The sequence below is a fragment of the Scardinius erythrophthalmus genome, assembly GCF_964197995.2.
Source record: "Scardinius erythrophthalmus genome assembly, chromosome: 10".
Lineage (NCBI taxonomy): Eukaryota > Metazoa > Chordata > Actinopteri > Cypriniformes > Leuciscidae > Scardinius > Scardinius erythrophthalmus.
In genome coordinates this window covers 28,989,319-29,009,287 of record NC_138230.1, presented here as the reverse complement: position 1 = coordinate 29,009,287, position 19,969 = coordinate 28,989,319, and the positions used below count along the sequence as shown (strand labels likewise).

At 40.6% G+C, this 19,969-nt stretch overlaps 1 protein-coding gene across 1 annotated transcript; it reads right to left on the bottom strand.

The window, feature by feature from the left end:
* Positions 1-502: 502 nt before the first annotated feature.
* LOC308697241 (NACHT, LRR and PYD domains-containing protein 3-like) lies at positions 503-19,822 on the bottom strand. The gene is made up of 8 exons (XM_081376403.1): positions 19,660-19,822; positions 18,872-18,979; positions 4,912-5,004; positions 2,921-4,807; positions 2,631-2,804; positions 2,367-2,540; positions 2,090-2,136; positions 503-1,760 (listed from the first exon to the last, which is right to left on the bottom strand). Exons 1-8 carry the CDS (start codon positions 19,800-19,802, stop codon positions 1,234-1,236), a joined length of 3,153 nt encoding a protein of 1,050 aa, XP_081232529.1. The 5' UTR covers positions 19,803-19,822; the 3' UTR covers positions 503-1,233.
* Between the last annotated feature and the right edge of the window lie 147 nt (positions 19,823-19,969).

Here is a 19,969-nt window from a genome sequence, read left to right as displayed (position 1 = left end):
AAATACCACTCGCCATTTCTCATTGGCCTTTTCCAAAAGTATCAGAGGTGTTTGGGGCTCCCAAGTGCAACCCCTAGTGTCACTACATCAACACTACGTTGAAGTGAGTGACAGATAGGGGACCCTGTCAGTAACGTAACCTACAGTGTACCATAGCCACATAAGGAGAAGCACAGGTATTTTGTTAATGACTTAAAATGAATGTATTGTTTATAATTGTTTTGTTCCGTTCTCCTTTATTCTGTAAATCATCTAAATTTTATGTGTGTATTTGAGCCCGAACACTACTATCGCGAAATGCCACTCGTGATCTTGTGTCCCGTGACAATAACATTGCGGGGTGAGAGAGCTTTCTCTCTTGTGTCTTCTCAGTGTTCGTTTTGTTTCCCATTTATAGAGTAACCACAGCTGAGTAGTTTACCAGTGTGTTACAACAGTAGCAAAAAAAGGTGTTTTATATTAATTACATACATTTTAAATATTAGACACCACAGAGCACATTCCAAGTTGTTTTAAAGGTTTATTCGCGCTGGTTATGGCACAAACTATCAGACCTAAAAAAATGTTTTTCAGTCAATACAAAAATGTTTAATTCATTTTCAAGTGCCATTCAACACATCAATTCATTCATGAACCACACACATAGAACAGTTTTTAATAGTGATGCTGGCCTTAAAGGTAAGCAATATTTGAAAAACGTTGTTTGAAAGTTGGTCGGACCGACACAACCAGACACAACAACAAACGTGTAGCCAATCAGCATTAGTATGACGGTTGGTTTTCACTGTTGCACAGTGGTTTCCTGTCTGCCTGACTGGATTGCATTTTGCAAGGATTGCAAGGAAAATACTTTTTTAATTAATAATATATTTAGAATCAAGCAAAAAATATAATTCTTGTTCACTATAATTAAAAAAACTGCTAAAGATTAAACATAAAAAAACGCAGAAACTTAATACAAAACCAAACCACACAGTAGTTAGTGATATACACAAGGAATGTAACTTGCCATGGAACAAAAGATGAGGAAAAAGTATGACATAACTCTTCCTAGAGTCTATCTCCATGGTGACTCGTAGATTTGTCGCTCTTTTGTGAACTGACTGAACTTATGTGCGAACACATTTTTTGGAACCAGCATACCACGAGTAAACAAGTCTTGGGTTAATCAACAGAGTTTAGGGTATATCTGACAGAAAGTTAACCTTGCTTTCAGGAATATCCCCTGGGTTGTTAAACCTGACACAGAGACACTGAGGCTTCGTACACTCTGAAACCAGCATAAAGGGGTTCAGTGAATGTGGTGTTGAATGTGTGCAAGTGTGTGAGTGTGTGTGTGTCAGAGACGCTGTAGAAGGACAGAGTGCCAGCCGGCCAGTCCAGATACACTCCTATTCTTTTAGAGCGGCATGAAGGGACAGGTATGTCTTTGTTTTTATTATTGTGCCAGGCACTGTATCTGTCAGCAATACAGAAAACACACCAGGACATTTCATTGTAACCAAATCTACACTGATTTCCTCCTCCTCTGTGGATTCCTTTATATGTCATTCCTATATAACTCCAGCCAGTCCACTCAGCCTCCCAGTAACACCGTCCAGAGAAACTCTCTTGAGACAGAACCTGCTCATAGTATTTAAATCTCTCTGGATGATCAGGATATGGCTGATGATCTTCCACATACGTCAACTTCCGGTTCCCCTCAGACAAAGAGAGACGAATGTTTGCCGTGTTTGGATCCAGTGTGAGATCACACGCATCTGAACACAAGAAGAGAACATCAGTATCTATGTGTACAAAGTTTTTGATGGTTTTAATTAGCTTTTGTCAGATGTCAATACACTGATATTGCAATCAACTCTATCTGTGTTTGTAAAGAATTGAACCAAACTGTTCATACAATTAGAACAAAGGAACAGTGGTTTCTGAAGATACCCTATATATACTGTGTATTGCAGCTGTTATGTGTATAATGTAAGAAGTTTCCAACAGTACCATATAATTTGTCTGCAGCCTATTTCTCTTCATGAATAAAATTAATTTACTCTTTTAAAAGTAAATGAGAGGAACACTAAGGTACATTACTTACATTTTTTCAGTCCTGGTGTGATCCTACACTGTTCTCCATGGTCCAAGCTAGAGAGTGACAAATACACAAAACAGATAGCAAATGTTTGATTAACATTTTAATTGTTGGCATTAATTGCAAATATTTAAGAGAACATGAGCGACTAAGAGAAACTATGTGTTCCTGTGACCCTACATATGAGACAAGAGGTAGATTTAGGTGAGTTACTCTGTGGAAACAATTGCCCTCAAAGCATTAAAAATGTACACACAAAAATGTATCATTCCACCCCACATACTTGAGTATCTGCAGTGAGCAGTTTGGATCTTTCAGTTTGTCAGAAAGTAGCTTGACTCCTGAATCTCCTGGGTGATTATAGCTCAGATCCAACTCTCTCAGGTGTGAAGGGTTTGATCTCAGAGCTGAAGACACATAACAACAGCCTTCCTCTGTCACCATACAGCCTGACAGCCTACAGACACACATCAGCAGATAGATCATCTACATACACACAGCATTATGACCGACTGAGTTTACTTTATCTCTTATATGTTCTTTATACCTCAGTATCTCCAGCTGACAGTGTGGACTCTTCAGTCCATCAGAGAGCAGCTTCACTCCTGAATCATGCAGGTCATTGTTACTTAGGTCCAGATCTCTCAGGACAGAGTTTGAGGATTGGAGAGCTGACAACACAATTTTACAGTCCTGAGCAGAGACATTACAGCCAGAAAAACTGAAAAAAAAAAACAGAAGTGTAATAATTTATGTAATAATGTGAAAATGCATCTGACTGAGGTTATGTAAAAATTTTAAGTCTCTTAAATAAGTTCACAAGAACTAATCACTCACTGGGCTTTTCTGCAGTTGATCACAGCTGATATCAGTCGTCTTCTACCCTCATCTGATGTGTTGTATTTCTTGAGGACCAGCTCATCCAGCACCTCCTCTGACATCTGGAGCATGTAGGCGATTGTTGAGCAGTGAGAAGGAGTGAGTTTCTTCTCTGAGTATTTGTCTGATTTCACAAACTCCTGAATCTCTCCGGACAGAGTCTGATCTTTGACTTCCAGCAGACAGAGGAACAGATTGATGGATCTTTCAGTGGAGAGTTCATGTCCATCTTTGATCTTATCTTTAATGTACTGTGTGGTTATCCTGATGCTCTCTGAGCTGTTCTCTGTGTGTGTCAGTAGATCTTGTAAGAGTCTCTGATTGGACTCCAGTGAGACACCCAGCAGGAATCGCAGGAACATATCCAGGTGTCCATTCTCACTCTCAAGGGCTTTATCTACTGCACTTTTAAGCAAATGATGTACTGATGCAAAATTCTTCAGTCCCTTCATAGTTGTACTTACATGGAAGTAAAACACATAGAAAGCAGCAAGAAACTCCTGAACACTCAGATGAATGAAGCTGTAGACTTTCCTCTGATGAATCACATATTCCTCCTTAAAGATCTCAGTGCAAATTCCAGAATACACTGATGTGTCAGTGGCGTCTATGCCGCTCTCTCTCAGGTCCTCCTCATAGAACATCACATTGCCCTTCATCATCTGTTTGAAAGCCACTTCAGCAAGTTTCACAATCACTTCTCTGTTGAAAAGCAGGAGTTTCTCTGGATCACTCTCTTCATACTTCTGATTCCTCATGTTTATCTGAATCACCAGGAAGTGGATGTACATTTCAGTCAGAGTTTGAGGGATTTCTGTGCTAAGATCTACTTTCAGGATCTTTTGAAGCACAGTGGATGAGATCCAGCAGAAGACGGGTATGTGGCACATGATGTGGAGGCTTCTTGCTCTTCTGATGTGTGAGATGATTCTGCTGGCTTGATGCTCATCACTGATTCTCTTCCTGAAATATTCCTCCTTCTGAGGCTCATTGAATCCCTGAATCTCTGTCAGACGGCTGATGTATTCGGAGGGGATCTGATTGGCTGCTGCTGGTCTGGAGGTGATCCAGATGAGAGCAGAGGGAAGCAGCTCTCCTTTCATGAGCTTTGACATCAACACACCCACCGATGAAGTCTCACTCACATCAAAAACTTTCTGAGTATCCGAAAACATCAGTGTCATTCTGCTTTCGTCCAGACCATCAAAGATGAACACAACTTTACAGTCCTCGTAAATCTTTGAGTGCAGATCTTGAAGTTCAGGATGAAAGTCAAGCAGAAGTCTGTGAAGACTGTACTGATGATCTCGGATCAAGTTCAGTTCTCTAAATGGAAGCACAAACATTAAATCTACATCTTGATTGGCTTTTCCCTCAGCCCAGTCCAAAATGAACTTATGCACAGAAATGGTTTTTCCGATTCCAGCAATGCCTTTAGTAAGAACAGTCTTGATTTGGTCTTTCTCCTCACATCCTGCTTCAGGTGAGGCTTTAAAGATGTCATTGCAGTCGATTGGAGTGTCTTGTGAGTGTTGTGTTCTGACTGTTTTCTCCATCTGTAAAACCTCATGTTCATCATTCACTCCTTCACTCTCTCCCTGTATGATGTGGAGCTGTGTGAAGATCCTATTCAGGAGGGTTTCATTCTCTTGTAGATTGATTCCCTCAAATAATCTCTCAAACTTGTTCTTCATGCTGGTTTTGAGCTGGTCTTTGACTCTCTGCAGGTCTCCAGTCTTCAGTGTGTCTGTCTGCAGGACTGCTTCAGTTTTGTTCTGCCTAATGTGAATCTGATAGTGGGATGAGGATGGTACCGGTCTGATCAGCTCATGTGTCTCTCCCCTACTGAAATTAAAATAAAAAGAGCAACAAAAAAAGGCAATTACAGGCATTAAATTGACTATTGGAGAACACCAGAATGATTGATTCCCTCAAATAATCTTTCATACTTGTTCCTCATACTGCTTTTGTGTTTGTCTTTGACTTGACTTGGTTGGAGAGAATCCTGCTGCAGGGCTTCACTCTCCTGTTTCTCCTCACTCCTAAAAAAAAAAAAAGAACAGCATAGCAAAAGGTCAGAAACAAGCATGAAAACTACATTTGAAGACTAAACAGTGATGAATAAACAGGTACACAAAAATATTACAGTTGTGGAAATGGCCAATGGCAAATTTGTTTGTATTACAAATAAATAAAAATAGAACATAACAATCTTGTTTCATGTTTCTGTGTCCTCCAGACAATGTTTTCTTGATTATAAAAAAGGTCAACCAACAACCTTCATGAATTATGTGGCACAGAATTCATTCAACCAAATCTCTACTTACTGTCTATTAATTACTTGTACAATTTTGGCCAAATTTGTGTAAGAATCTGTATATGTAGTGCATGCTAAATTTCACAGGTCACACAAACCTTTTAACCCTTAATCGGTCCTTGGGGTCCAGTGGACCCCACTGGAGTTTTCCTTCATTTTTTGCATGAGAGACTGTGACTTTTCCTAAAAAAAAATCTAAACACGCACAAAAAATCTGGGCTTGATTCGGTTGTTCTAAAGGTGTGTAAAAAAGAGGAAAAAGGAAAAGGAAGAGAAAAAAATCGTTTTTGGTGAAGTTCCTCTATATGTGAGCTGCATCTGGATCCAAGTTTGTGGTGATTGCATAAAGTTATCAAAAGTTACAGCATTTGGGACCAGGATAGCATTTTTGTTCAGTCCTTGACGCCCCCTAATGGGCATTTTAAAAAATTTTCCTCCAAGAAGAATATCTTATGATCAACACAATAGATTATGTTCATTTTAGTCTCATTTTAATTGTAATAATATGCTGTATAAAAAAGATGTACAATTTTCAAAGATCTGTGAATGTTTCATGAGCTGTATGATGTTTTTGACACATTGCAGTACGTAGTACAAAAAAATATTTTAAAGATTATGAAAACAAAATTCTATTTATTAGCAAATAACTCAGCACTACTTAGGAGTTAATCAAATTGACTACATTCATTGTAAACTTCAGACTCTAAGCTTTCAAATGACACCTATTTTGTGTTAATCAAAGCAGTAGTTTTAAAAAATATGATTATGATTTTTTTGGCAGCTAGGTTGCGCCCGCGGGTGGTACACTCCATTTTAGAGGGACTATTCGGCGCTCGTTAGGAGTTTATCAAAGAGGTTAGATTAATTAAAAAGCTGAGATTCTACGCTTTGATATATATTCTACGAGATGATATATATTTTGTGTTATTCCACGTTTGAAAACAAGCATGGGTGGCTCCGGGAACATTGGAAAACACATTGCATCCCAAAAAAATGAGAGACATATTTTTTAGCTAAGTATGCATCACTTCGTGAGGAATATCTTGTGATGAAAGCAATGGATAATGTTGTTTGGGCTCTTTGTAATCGTGACACTCTGCTGTCAATAACAATGTTCGACTATCCACAATCCATGCATGTTTCATGAGTTATGAGCTAATACGTCACACCAAAGCATCACATCAATTCATCTATATACTTCATTGGATGTTGTGCGCCTATGCAGCTTCATGTGTTAGAAGTCCATGAGGTATATCTTTAGATCTGAGTGATGGATTATAGTGAGTTTGGGATCTTTTTAATCATAACAAGCTGCTATAAATTAACGAGGTGCTATATAATGATGATAAATAATGCAAATAATAAATAAATAATAAATAATAAATAATGCAAATAATGATGTGCCATTTTCCACAATCGGAGCATGTTTCATGAAGTTACGAGCTAGAATGTGTCAAATTCAGCATCCATATATATAATTTTGGTCTTGAGAGGCTTCATGTACAAAAACTCGCTCAAGTTTAGTATAAAGCCCGAAACAATTGTGCTTGTTGTATTCTAGTCATTGAGACCTTTCAAATGAAACTATTGGATATATGTGGTCAATGCACTTTCTTTCTTAAACTATAATTCCTAAAGTTTTTCCACAAACCTGCAGATGGCAGTATTCTATCCCTAACACATAGAGCAATGTCCATAAACAATTTAGATTTAATTAAGATCATAATTTAAGTGATTTTTTCATAAAAACATTTTTTTTTCATGAGCCAATTTATGGCATAGTTAAGTAATTGTGCAGTAAATAGGTGCAAAAACTACCAAATATAAACAAAAACACAGCATAAATGATATATAGTTTGCCATGTAAAAAAATTATTTTTCCTAATGCAATCGCTCTGTAAAAGTTTGGGATCTATCGGACCCCAAGGGACTTAATGTAAACCTTCTTGAGGACCGATTACGGGTTAAATAAAATTTGTCCTCAGGCTTAAAGGAAACGTCTAAGTTACTAATGTAACCCTTGCTCCCTGAAGGAGGGAACGGAGCCATTACATCAATACTGACGTAAAGGGGTCTCGCCTGGGAGCCAAATAACCTCCAAGTGGTAACTGAATGAGCCAATGGACATTGGCCAGTGAGATTTGAATGCTGAGTCCCACCCAACCGGACATATGGGTATAAATATGTCCTGCATTACTCCATTCATGTTTTGCTGAGGAGGCGGACAGGGGGCATAACGTCTCTGTTCCCTCCTTCAGGGAACAGGGGTTACGTTAGTAACCTAGATATTCCCATTCAGTCATTCACGTTCAACGTTACGTCGATACTGATGTAATCGGGGCCTGATGGAAAGCGAATCAAGTCCGAATCAAGTCTGAAGTCTTTAAGCTGGAGTCCGAGTAAAGTCTGAAGTCTTTAAGCTGGAGTATGAGTCTAGTCTGGAGTCTTTTGTCACGAGTCCAAGCAGGTCTCGAGTCATTTCATGCCTTACAAAAAAACAAAATTATCAGACTAAAAAAAATCCTATTTTTATTCTAGTTGTACTATATAGACAAAGTATATGATCTTTCTATTATCTGTTTTGTTTGTAATAATGGTACTAAGATGTAAAGGATAATGTAAGTCCAGCTTGTTACTTTATAATCCAAAACAATCGTCCTGGCAACAAGACGAGTAGTCATTTTTAATACAATCGCAAAGTGGACGCAATATGACGCCAGTTGCAGTTTGTTATACAGCAGTTCCGACAGTCATTTTCAGAAAATATCAATCCTCGGAATAAGTCAATTGAAAACTGTACGCATACTGATTGTGATAAGTTAAAATATGCGCTTTAAGTAATAAATTGATTGACATCTCTTTTTCATATACACACATTAAGAGAGATAAAAGCTGCATACGTCACTAACGTCTTCCATTGAGGAAGCAGAGGCTGAGGGCTCGGAGGTGGACTCGTCCATCACCCAAGCTGAAGTCACAGAGGTAGTCGAGAAACTCCTCAGTGGCAAGGCACCGGGGGTGGATGAGATCCACCCTGAGTACCTCAAGCCTCTGGATGTTGTGGGGCTATCTTGGCTGACACGCCTCTGCAGCATCACGTGGCAGTCGGGGACATTACCTTTGGGATGGCAGACCGGGGTGGTTGTCCCTCTTTTTAAATAAGGGGGACTGGAGGGTGTGTTCAAACTACAGGGGGATCACACTTCTTAGCCTCCCCGGGAAAGGTCTATGTCAGGGTACAGGAGAGGAGAATACGGCCGATAGTACAACCTCGGATTCAGGAGGAACAGTGCGGTTTTCGTCCCTGCCATGGAACACTGGACCAGCTTTATACCCTCTCCAGGGTGCTGGAGGGTTCATGGGAGTTTGCCCAACCAATCCACATGTGCTTTGTGGATTTGGAGAAGGCATTCGACTGTGTCCTTCGCGGCGTCCTGTGGAGGGTGCTCCGGGAGTAAGGGGTCCGGGGCCCTTTGCTAAGGGCTGTCCAGGCCCTGTACGACCGGAGCAGGAGCTTGGTTCGCATTGTAAGTCAGACTTGTTCCCAGTGCATGTTGGACTCCGGCAGGGCTGCCCTTTGACGCCGGTTCTGTTCATAATTTTTATGGACAGGATTTCTAGGCGCAGCCAGGGGCCGGAGGATGTCAGGTTTGGGGACCACACCATTTCGTCTCTGCTCTTTGCGGATGATGTTGTCGTGCTGGCCCCTTCAGACCAGGACCTTCAGCATGCACTGGGACAGTTTGCAGCCGAGTGTGAAGCGGCTGGGATGAGAATCAGCGTCTCCAAATCCGAGGCCATGGTTCTCAGTTGGAAAAGGGTGGCTTGCCCACTTCAGGTTGGTGGAGAGTTCCAGCCTCAAGTGGAGGAGTTCAAGTATCTTGGGGTCTTGTTCACGAGTGAGGGAAGGATGGAATGGGAGATTGACAGACGGATCAGTGCAGCTTCTGCAGTAATGCGGTCGATGTGATGGTCTGTCGTGGTGAAGAAAGAGCTGAGCCGCAAGGCAAAGCTCTCGATTTACCGATCAATCTACGTTCCTACTCTCACCTATGGTCATGAGCTTTGGGTCATGACTGAAAGGACAAGATCCCGGATACAGGCAGCCGAAATGAGCTTTCTCCACAGGGTGGCTGGGCGATCCCTTAGCGATAGGGGGAGAAGCTCTGTCACTCGGGAGGAGCTCAGAGTAGAGATGCTGCTCCTCCACATCTAGAGGGGCCAGCTGAGGTGGCTCAGGCATCTGTTCCGGATGCCTCATGGACGCCTTCCTGGGAAGGTGTTCCGGGCACATCACACAGGGAGGAGACCCCGGGGAAGACCTTGGACACACTTGAGGGACTATGTCTCCCGGCTGGCCTGGGAACGCCTCGGTGTCCCTCCAGAAGAGCTGAAGGAAGTGTCTAGGGAGAGGGAAGTCTGGGCATTTTTGCTTAAACTGCTGCCCCCGCGACCCGGATCCAGATAAGCGGAAAAAGATGGTATGGTATGGATAAGTGGAAAAAGATGGTATGGTATGGTAAAGCTGCATATACTACGAAAAGATTGATAAAACGTAGTGCTAGGTTTAACCCTCTGGGGTCTAAGGTGTTTTTGGGGTCCTTGAGATGTTCTGACATGCCCTGACATTTGTGCTTTTTTCAGTTGCTTATAAACATTAATGGCAAAGGTGTTATTACACTCTATTTAGCACAAACAGGGCTGCCATAATATGTGAGCAACATGTATGGACATGTTTGTATTTTTTAGAGAATAATGTTTATGCATGGTTATTGAAAAAACTAAAAATGAAAGTTTCTGAAAGAAGGTCACAAAACACATACTAAGTCTTGTCCACAAGACTTTTGACTAATGGTAGGCCTGGGTGAAAAATCGATTGAATGAATTAATTAGAATTTTTTGTTGCGGGCGATTTAAAAAATAAGTAAATCGAGTTTTTGGGTAACGGCGCATTTTTGGCTCCCCGGAGCTTCCGTAGCGTTAGTTTCACATAGCAGTATGGCAAGCGACAACAACAACATCATAGCACACACGAAACAGCAACAGCAAGCGACAACATGGCTGCTGGTGAGAGTGGTAAGTTTGTTCCCAAGAAAGGAATAAAATCATCTGTTGTTTGGAACTGGTATGGGTTTGCTGCGACAGACGCGGAGCAAGAGACCCCACGCTGCAACATTTGCCTAAAGCCCATCGCAGTCAAAGGCAGCAGCACCACAAACCTATTCCAACACCTGAAACAGAGACATCCAGCCAAATATGAAAAATGCCAGTCTCTCCGAGACGAACAAAACCGCAGTGACCAACAAACCTCAGCTAAAAAACAGCTAACTGTAGCCGAATCCTTTGCACAAGGCACCGCATATGACAGGAAAGGGGCACGGTGGAGAACAATCACCGAAGCGGTCGCTTTGCACATAGCCAAAGACATGGTACCCATATATACCGTGGAGAAGACGGGGTTTATTAATTTGATTAAAACCTTAGACCCCAGATATGAGCTACCCAGCCGCAAGTACTTCAGTAAAGTCGCCTTGCCCCAGCTGTACAACAACACACGAGAGAAAGTCAGCAGAGAACTGGAGGAGCTATCCTTTTATTCGGCAACAACTGACATGTGGTGCAGTCAGACTATGCAACCTTATATGAGTTTAACGGTGGGATTTGCGGAATATTTCCCTCCAAACGTCATACTTTCCCGAGGACCACACCGGTGAACTTGTTGCCAAGGGACTGAGAGACGCTCTCGACTGCTGGAACCTGTCTGAGAATCGTCTATGCTGCATGACAACTGACAGCGGCACCAACATGATTAAAGCCCTGAGAGTGAACGGATGGCCGAACCTCCAGTGCTTTGGACACAAACTACACAACGCTATTGGTAAGTCTAACAATAAGTAAAATAAAATATTAAATTTTGACAGAGCACATATTATCCTCATCCAAACCGCAGTCAAGCTAGATGACGCTCGTCTTTTCGTAATACTACTACTACTAACTGTCATTTAGCAGATGCTTTTTTCCAAAGCGATTTACATCTAGGAGAACAACACAAGTAAGAAACTAAATAGGAGGGTCCAGCCATGCAGTGCTAGAGGAGTTTTTTTTTTCTTTTCTTCTTCTTTTTCTTTTCAGTCAGCCAACCCAACATTTAGTCAAGCTGACTCGACTACGAAAAGACGAGTGTGTGACTACTTGACTGCGGTTCATCCACCGTTTAAAAAGTTTAAGTGCTGTACGTGATTTATTAAAAAAATTTTTTTTTATTAGGTCTAGCCAAAAAAACAAAACAAAAAACTCGGCAAGAATGTTTCAATATGGCATGTCCATTTTATCTGCATTTGATTCATAAAGACAGTAGAATGGATTATTTTATAAAATGGATTCAAATTTCTCCACAAACTGCACATATGCCTATAGTAAACAAAATTCTATTTGTGTATCTGCAGTGTCTGAGTTTTGGAATGACAAAGTTTTGAAATACAGAAGAAAAGAAATCATTTTTAGATGGATGTAGACTGATATTTATTAAAGTCCCCAATAGTGATGTATGTCTTTGTGTTTTATTCTTTATCATACAGAGAATGGTGTTAAGGATCCCCGCATAGATCGTGCAATTGGAGTTTGCAAGAAGATAGTCGCTGCTTTTTCCTACAGCTGGAAGAAAAGAAGAGAGCTGGGTGTAGCTCAGTCAGAGCTTGGCCTTCCCACTCATCAGCTAACAACAGAATCCCCAACCAGATGGGGCTCCCGCCAAAAGATGATCGAGCGATTCCTGGAACAGGAGAGGGCTATAGCCCGTGTCCTGGGGTCTGATGTTAAAAGCCGCCATCTTGTGCCCTCTTGGCAAGACATCGAGGTTTTGGAGTCAGTAAACAAGGCGGTTAAAGCACTCCAAGACTTTACGGATGCGCTATCAGGGGAAATGTATGTCAGTGTCTCATACATCGAGCCTGTTATCCATCTGTTCAAAACCGTCTGTCTTTTGCAGCCTGAGGACAACGACACAGAGCTTACCAAAACAATAAAAAGGAACATACTGGGATACCTTGTTGACAAATACAGTGATCCTGTCAAGGATAAGCTCTTGGACATGGCCTCTCTGATGGATCCAAGGTTCCGGACATCCTACATCGACCCAGACAAGGTGGAGCAAGTCAAAAGAAGAGCTGTCAGTGAACTTCTGTCTTTCCCCGCTGACAAAAGCACACCACAGCCTGGTCCAGTTGTGCAGGTGGACCAGGAAGAGGCAAGGCCTCAGCCAGACCCCAAGAGGAAAAAGACCTTAGAAACCTTCTTCAAGAAGAGTGTTGTTGTGCCAACCTCTGACCAGTCGGAAGAAGCTAAAATAGAGACTGAACTGGCAACCTATCTGCTCTTGCCAGAGGCAGACCCTGCCAGGAAGGATGCAAGGACTATATATATATATAATTTTTTTTTCACAAATTGTGTTTTTAAATTGTATAATATCAAAGGTAAACATTTCTAGTAATTGTGCAGTTAATTCTCATACTGTATTTTCAGAAGGTTTTGGAATATATTCTCTACCCAAATGTGTCATTAATAAAACACAATAAACATTATTTAAAAAGGTTTATATTGACCTTTTAAGATTGTTTACATCTATCCTTGTATATATTTTTGCTATTTTATTAAAAAGGTTATACAATTACAACAATTTTAAAAATATTTCCAGTGTAATCTTTCTTTGTAAAAACTAAAGTATACATTTTATCATATGTATTTCAAAGTTAAGGATTCATTAGTTTGAATATAGCCTACATCGGAACAAACACTGTAATAACATCTTAGTTGATTATTTTTGACAAAACATATATATATTTAACACGAGCAGAAATTGGCAACATTATCAGCTTATTTGATGTGGCAGTATTTTACAGTAAAAACTTTATAATCTATCCGATTTTTTTAGTCGATTTTTACTCATCTCAGTATAGCAATAGAGTTTGCTAAAAGCTGTTCATTCATTCACACACAGAAACGCGATTCATATTTACACAGTCTTTTTGCGTGTAGGGACACTTGCGATTAGAACAAAGCAAATATATAACTGACCTATTCCTCAGCTGGATCTGTTGCTCCTCGAAATGAAACTTCCAGCACTTCTGAGGTAAATTTTCCAGGATTATTATCAAGATAGTATTATTCCTCACAGCGTCTTAAAGTACATGAGTCTGAAAGTGAACTCGCGGTGTGTGTTATCCAGCTGAAGTGGGCTCAAAGGTTTGCATGGATCGCCTCACATTTGCGTTTGAATAGCGCGCACTCTCCGTGGACGGGGTCACATTAAAACATAATGAGCTGAGATGAGAACAACTGACATCTCTCTCTTTTCATACAAATTACATAAACTGAGAATATTTGTTTTTTATCAAAATTACTTCATTTAAAGGAGAGAATTCAAGCTTCATGCCTGTGTGCCTGTGTGACTGTTTGACTGAGTTACAGTTCATTTTCGGACGCATTTCAGAATGGACTTAACTGACAGAGAGAAGGCAGAACTCGCTTCATGTTTATTTTTCTTTATTTGGCAAAAAGCACAACACTTTGTTTTTATTGTGAGTATACACAAAAAAAATACACACTTAACATGATCGATTGATGTATAACACAAGTATGTCAAAATCAAAATCAAAAGAGTATTCTGACTCTCTTTTGCACTGATAAGGAAAAAAGCGAGCAGATCACGTCGGCGTGATTGCCGACCTCAGGGGGTTAAAGCAGGGGTGTCAAACTCAGTTCCTGGAGGGCCACAGCTCTGCAGAGTTTAGCTTCAACCCTAATTAAACACACCTGATCAGCTAATCAAGTCCTTCAGGCTTATTTGAAAACTGCAGGTGTGTGTGTGTTGAAGCAGGGTTGGAACAAAACTGTGTATAGTGGGGCGGCTAAGCTCAGATTTTCACCAGAATCAATCACTTAGCGATGAAAGCATCAAATTTGGTATGAAGGCTCACAAAGGGGGTCTGATCAGATTTAGGACCGTAGGCGCTCAAAATTTGGCCCCTGGGGGCCATTTTTCAAAATGGCCGCCAAATATGGATTTCGTAATGGGAAAATGAATTAAAAGCTGCCAGAAACATAAAATGCAATAACACATTTGACCATAAATACATGTAAATATGAGCACACTTTCACATAGAAGGTCTTTAAACTTTAAAATATAAGATATGTTTTAAAAAAAAATGTTAAATGGCTGCCAAATATGGATTTCATAATGTCATAATGGATAGATGACAGAAATTAACCATTTAAAAAAGTTGCACATCTGATCATTAATCAATCTAGTTCATTTTTAAACAAAAAGGAAAAGAGGTTATGATATCTATCAGAAATACTTTTAAAATGTATATTTAAATATTTAATATTAAATTGTGTGCATATACTAATACGCATCATTTTTACTTGGTAGTTTGTCAGTGACTCCTCCTTATTATGTCAGTAGGTTCCACTTGTGGTGGTTAAATATTATTCTCTTTAAAATCTAGGGAACTGGTGGGATGTTTTACTGTTGACTACAAGTGAGATGAAGGCAAAGTCAGCTGAATGTGTTTCTCACTGTTACTCAGTAAAAAATAGTGTAGGCTAATACTGCAAGTAAGCAAATATAACTCAGACAGGCAAATATAACATAAAATAGATTCTAGTCTGCAAGAATTTAGAGAAATAAATTAGGTGTACATTTCCACAGAATTTCATTTAGGCTGGTTATCTAAACTAGCTGCAATTCATCCTATTTATTTCATTGTAAATATGTGCTCTTGTACGGCTAGTTTATACCACCCAAATAGCCTGGGAAAACCCAGACAACTTCCGGCAAATTTAGATTTGCACTGCAAGTAGTCTGGCAAAGAGCTCATTCAAGTCCATTTCCATGCCGTCGAAATCGCGACACCAATCAGAAACGTTGAGGCAGGCTTTACACGATGACGATCGCTCTGATTGGTTTTAGGTCTATCCAATTGCGCCCAGAGGCATTTGAGCAACGTCCGTTGGTGAAGCGCACCAACTTTTAAATGCATTATTATATTCACATTGCAAACACACGAGGACAGTCTCCATGAAAGACCCACTGACAGATGAACGTGCTACTACATTTCTCTCCGAAACGGTAGGAAATTAAATTAGATTTAATAGAGGATTTTAACTGTGACACTGTGATGATTGACAGGGCAGTTTACGTGACAGGACGCATGCGACAGATACGTCCGATAAAGATGACGAAGTAGTATGTCCCAAAGCTTGCCTACTTTTTTGCTACACATTCAAAAGTAAATACATTTTCTTCACAAAAAGAGTACATACTTTTATGGCGTAGTTTAACTTAGGCGAATTGGGACACAGCATATGGCTTTACACGATGCCGATCGCTCTGATTGGTTTTAGGAGTTTTAGGTCTATCCAATTGCGCCCAGAGGCATTTGAGCGACGTCCGTTGGTGACGCCCCTTTGGAAATGAGTTATTAAAGAAGCTTTGCCAGACCATAACTCAGTTACTACTGAAAATGGCCTGGTTTTAACCAGGCTACCACCCAAAGCTAATCTCAGTCAATTCTTTGCTCTCCAAATGCTCTGACCTTGACTAGAAATATTAAAGGGGCATTTCACCCATTTGAACATGAAATGTAAAAGAAATTTTGAATTTGGTGCCTTTGTGACCGAGAAAAGACAAAAAATAACTTCAGGACGCATTTGTATGAAAGACAACAACTCCCACAATGCACCACATTGCACAGCTCCGCAAGCCACTCCCACTAATCCAGAAAGCGCATATCTGCCTATAAGAGAAATCACTCTTCCGTCTACAAGGCTAGCTACCACCAGAGCTTGAAATTAATTTCACATTCACACAAAATGTCTAGTTAGTTGGCGAACTCATTAGTGCATTACTCCTCGTTTGTATTTCTTTCGAAAAGGTGAATTATTGCATGGTACCTGGATGTTCAGTCAGAACATTATGCGGTGCGAAACTAGGAAACTAGTTCACAACACAAACGTCCGTGTCCTCGTCTGATTCAGAGATTTCGTCCAGGAGAAATTGTCATCGTTGAAATTCTTTGCCGCAGACGGACTCTATCTCTGTGTTCGTAGCGGTTCGTAGTTGCATAGTGAGATCACCAGCGCCACCAGTCCGCCCTAACTCGAGCCAGTCCGGGCTCCTCGTCCCCGGCAGGCAGATCTTCTGCCTCGGCTGCTCTTCGCTATAATGCGGCTTGTAAAGGTAGCCACAAACACCTGATTCAAGCATCCGACTTCCGAAATCCTCTTCCTCTAGTCTATATCATATTGAGCACTCTCCTCCGCTATTGTCATAACTTTACATCTGTCACCACAGCGCCTGTTAGCTTAGCTTCAAACAAGATGGAGGATATTGCTTTCAGTTTCAGAGAGTAAAGTCCCACCCACTGATCTGTAATAGGTCTGTAGCGTGAGCGGGTCCCGCCCCCTGGGAGAGATGAGGAACGAGTGCTTGTAGTCTCAACAGAAATCCCCCCCTCTTACACTTCCTCCTACAATGACGCAAAATGACGATTTTTGCGTCATTGTAGGAGGAAGTGTAAGAGGTAAATAACAGATTTCTCCCGTATCAGGGAAAAATGAAAGAGTGTTGCACGACCATTCAATAGTATGACTGGGTTTCTAACAATGCAAAGCTTAATGCAAATGGGTGAAGTGTCCCTTTAATTGCAAGAACTGTTGAGTCCTGCTGGATTATTTGCAAGTGGTTTAGTAGGTAGGCCTACACATCACATTGTAGACCGAGTTTTCCTCACAAGAAAAACGTAAATTAGCACGATTACCATGATTACCACAATTAGTCAATCGATTTAATCTTTCTTGTGCCAGTTAAGTGAAATAGAGTAGCCAATATTTGTTTACGGTATTAGCACACATCTTTTAAGTTAGTAGTAGACCTGGTGGATTATCTTGCATGTCTCTTTCCATGTCAGCTGTTTAAAAACCTTTTTGTATCACCATTGGTGAATTGCTTTGGTAGAGACCAGACAAAGATCAGCTCTTAATCACTTGTCACTGTGATGTCTAATTTTGATCACATAACATTAATTTACAGATAATTCATTAACCCATGTATCCACCTTATTCTGCTCAGTCTAAACAATGCGCGCTGCCATGACGACGACTCCGGTTGCCTACTTCCGTTTGTAGCACTTGACCTGTACTAGCAGCGAGAGAATGAGTTCAAGCTCCTCATGTGCTGTTGTTATTTGTTTTAACAATTCAAAGAAGATTTCAAACTTTTTAGAAACTGAGTGTTTCGAGCATAAGATAAGAAGGAGATAATGCCCATGTCCGGTTCCGTATCAGATATATTCAATAAAGTAAATGTTTAGAGTGGTTAGCGTTAAAACTGAACTTCTCTTGCTACTTGTACAGGTCAAGCGCTACGAACCGGAAGTAGGGAACCGGAGTCGTCGCTAGTAGGGCTGTGGCCCTCCAGGAACTGAGTTTGACACCTGTGGGTTAAAGGCTAGATTATTTTTCTTAATGTTTTAACAGGCTGCCATGCAGCTAAACCACAATATCACAGATGTGGGTTAATGTGACTAACCTTTGTGGATGCGATGTCTAATAAAATTTGATGTTGTTGTTCCGGTGTATTTTTTTAATTGTTTCTTTGATTCCAGATTCTTTGTATCTAGACAATTTACTGACATGTTAATAAACCCAAATGTGAGAACATATGGCACGGTGGCTCCCGTCATGTTTCATTGGACTTTCATTATGACATTTTGGAGTTCACATGTAATACATGGACATACGTAATCAAATTCTATGATAATGGTCCGAACTACCACGACACGTAGGGAAAAATATTACGCAGATATTATAAAACTATTAAAATAAAACAAATTCTTTCTTTATGATATCAGTAGTTTAGGATAAAAGACTTGAGTTGTTTTTAAAATATTCACAAGTCCTTTTTGTTGCGTCGAGTCTGATGTTCGAGTGTCCATCTCTGCCCTTTTGGCAACTGCCATCACACAGTCATAACCTACCCAGCGACCCATGTAAGCCCAAGTAGAGTAGTCCTCCATACCAAGGGGATGGAAGGGACAGGGCTTACTCTGGAGACGGTCGTAGCTGCTGTTCCTCTATCATGACGTTTCATGGGGAAGAGTGCTTCAGATGGGTTAGGGTTAGGGTTAAGCCCCTTAAATACTCCGCGAGTGCCATATGGTGCCCCATCCTTTTTAATATATATAAATGACACAACAAGTAAATAACCTTAAGTAACCTCAGGGCTCGACATTAAGCCTTTTCATGTGCTTGTGCTTCGGACAAGTAAATCTGTCATTCACTTGTCCAAGTAAAAAAGTTGCTTGTCTGGATTATTTTGTGAGTGTGTGTGTGTGTCTGAAGCAATATTCTCATCAATGTTCAATCAGCTTTGATGTATTTAAATCTGCATATTGTAATATCTGCACCTTTAAAGACCGAGCCTCAACAGCACAACCTTGTTACCGGTCGGGACAAGCGGACAAGCGTTAATGTCAAGCCCTGTAACCTTATACTCTTCGTAATCTGTAATCAACAACTTTGTCTATACTTACGAAGGGTCAGGGGTCACTGCTTTATCACTGAAGTTTCCAGGTTCAAACATAGATATTTTACTCTTTAATGACACACAACTGGGTCCTGAAGATGTTCTTAAGGTGGTTCTGACAAAAAGACAAACAAAACAGAATTTTATTAAATTAAACCGAAAACGTTTAAACATAAGTTGAGGGTATAGACCAGGGGTGGGGAACGCTGGTCCAGGAGGGCCACTGTCCTACAGAGTTACTAGCTTCAGCCCTGAAAAAAACTCACCTGATTGTAGCCTTAGTGATCCTGAAGACATTGATTAGCTTGTTCAGGTGTGTTTGATTAGGGCTGGAACTAAACTCTGGGGAGACTGGCCTTCCAGGACCAACGTTCCCCACCCCTGGTATAGACGGTCTCAACTGAACCACGTGGTTCACTTAGGCTGTCACCAACATGGTGCGGCTTCCAGGCTCAAACTTGTTTCCACTACAGAAAAGGAGCTTCACTGTGATCTGATGATGCATATTGGATCATTACCCAATCAGAAAACAGCACATTTATGTTTGTCCACATCAAGTAGTTTTTTGTATTCAGACATCTGACTGCCTCACATTTGGGATGGCACAAGGGTGAGTGAATGGTGATGGATTTTTAATCCTTAAAATCTTTAAAATAATATGAATTGTGAAAATTACTGTACAAATTAAATGGCTTGTTTTAACTTTTAGACCCATGTTTGTCTATTAATCTCTTGTCCCTGAGAATTTGTCAATAGCTTTGCATCTGCCAAAAGCATACAAATTAATTACTGTACCTGGGGTCAGCGGTCACTGATCCATCACTGAAATTAGTAGGGTTTCTCATGGATTGACCACTCTTCACTGACACACAGCTGGGTCCTGCAACACATTCTTCTTTCTCCCTGCTGCCCACCTCTCTCTCCTCACAGACACTCATTTTGGAGGTATCCCCCCTCCTCTTTCCTATGATTTAAAATATTTATGTGGTAACACAAATTTTAAGAGAGAAAGACTTCGAGGGGTTGAGGGGTCATTTTACATCACATCTCATCACATCACATTATCTAGAAAAATCCTAATACAAAATGCTTATAAACTATGGTT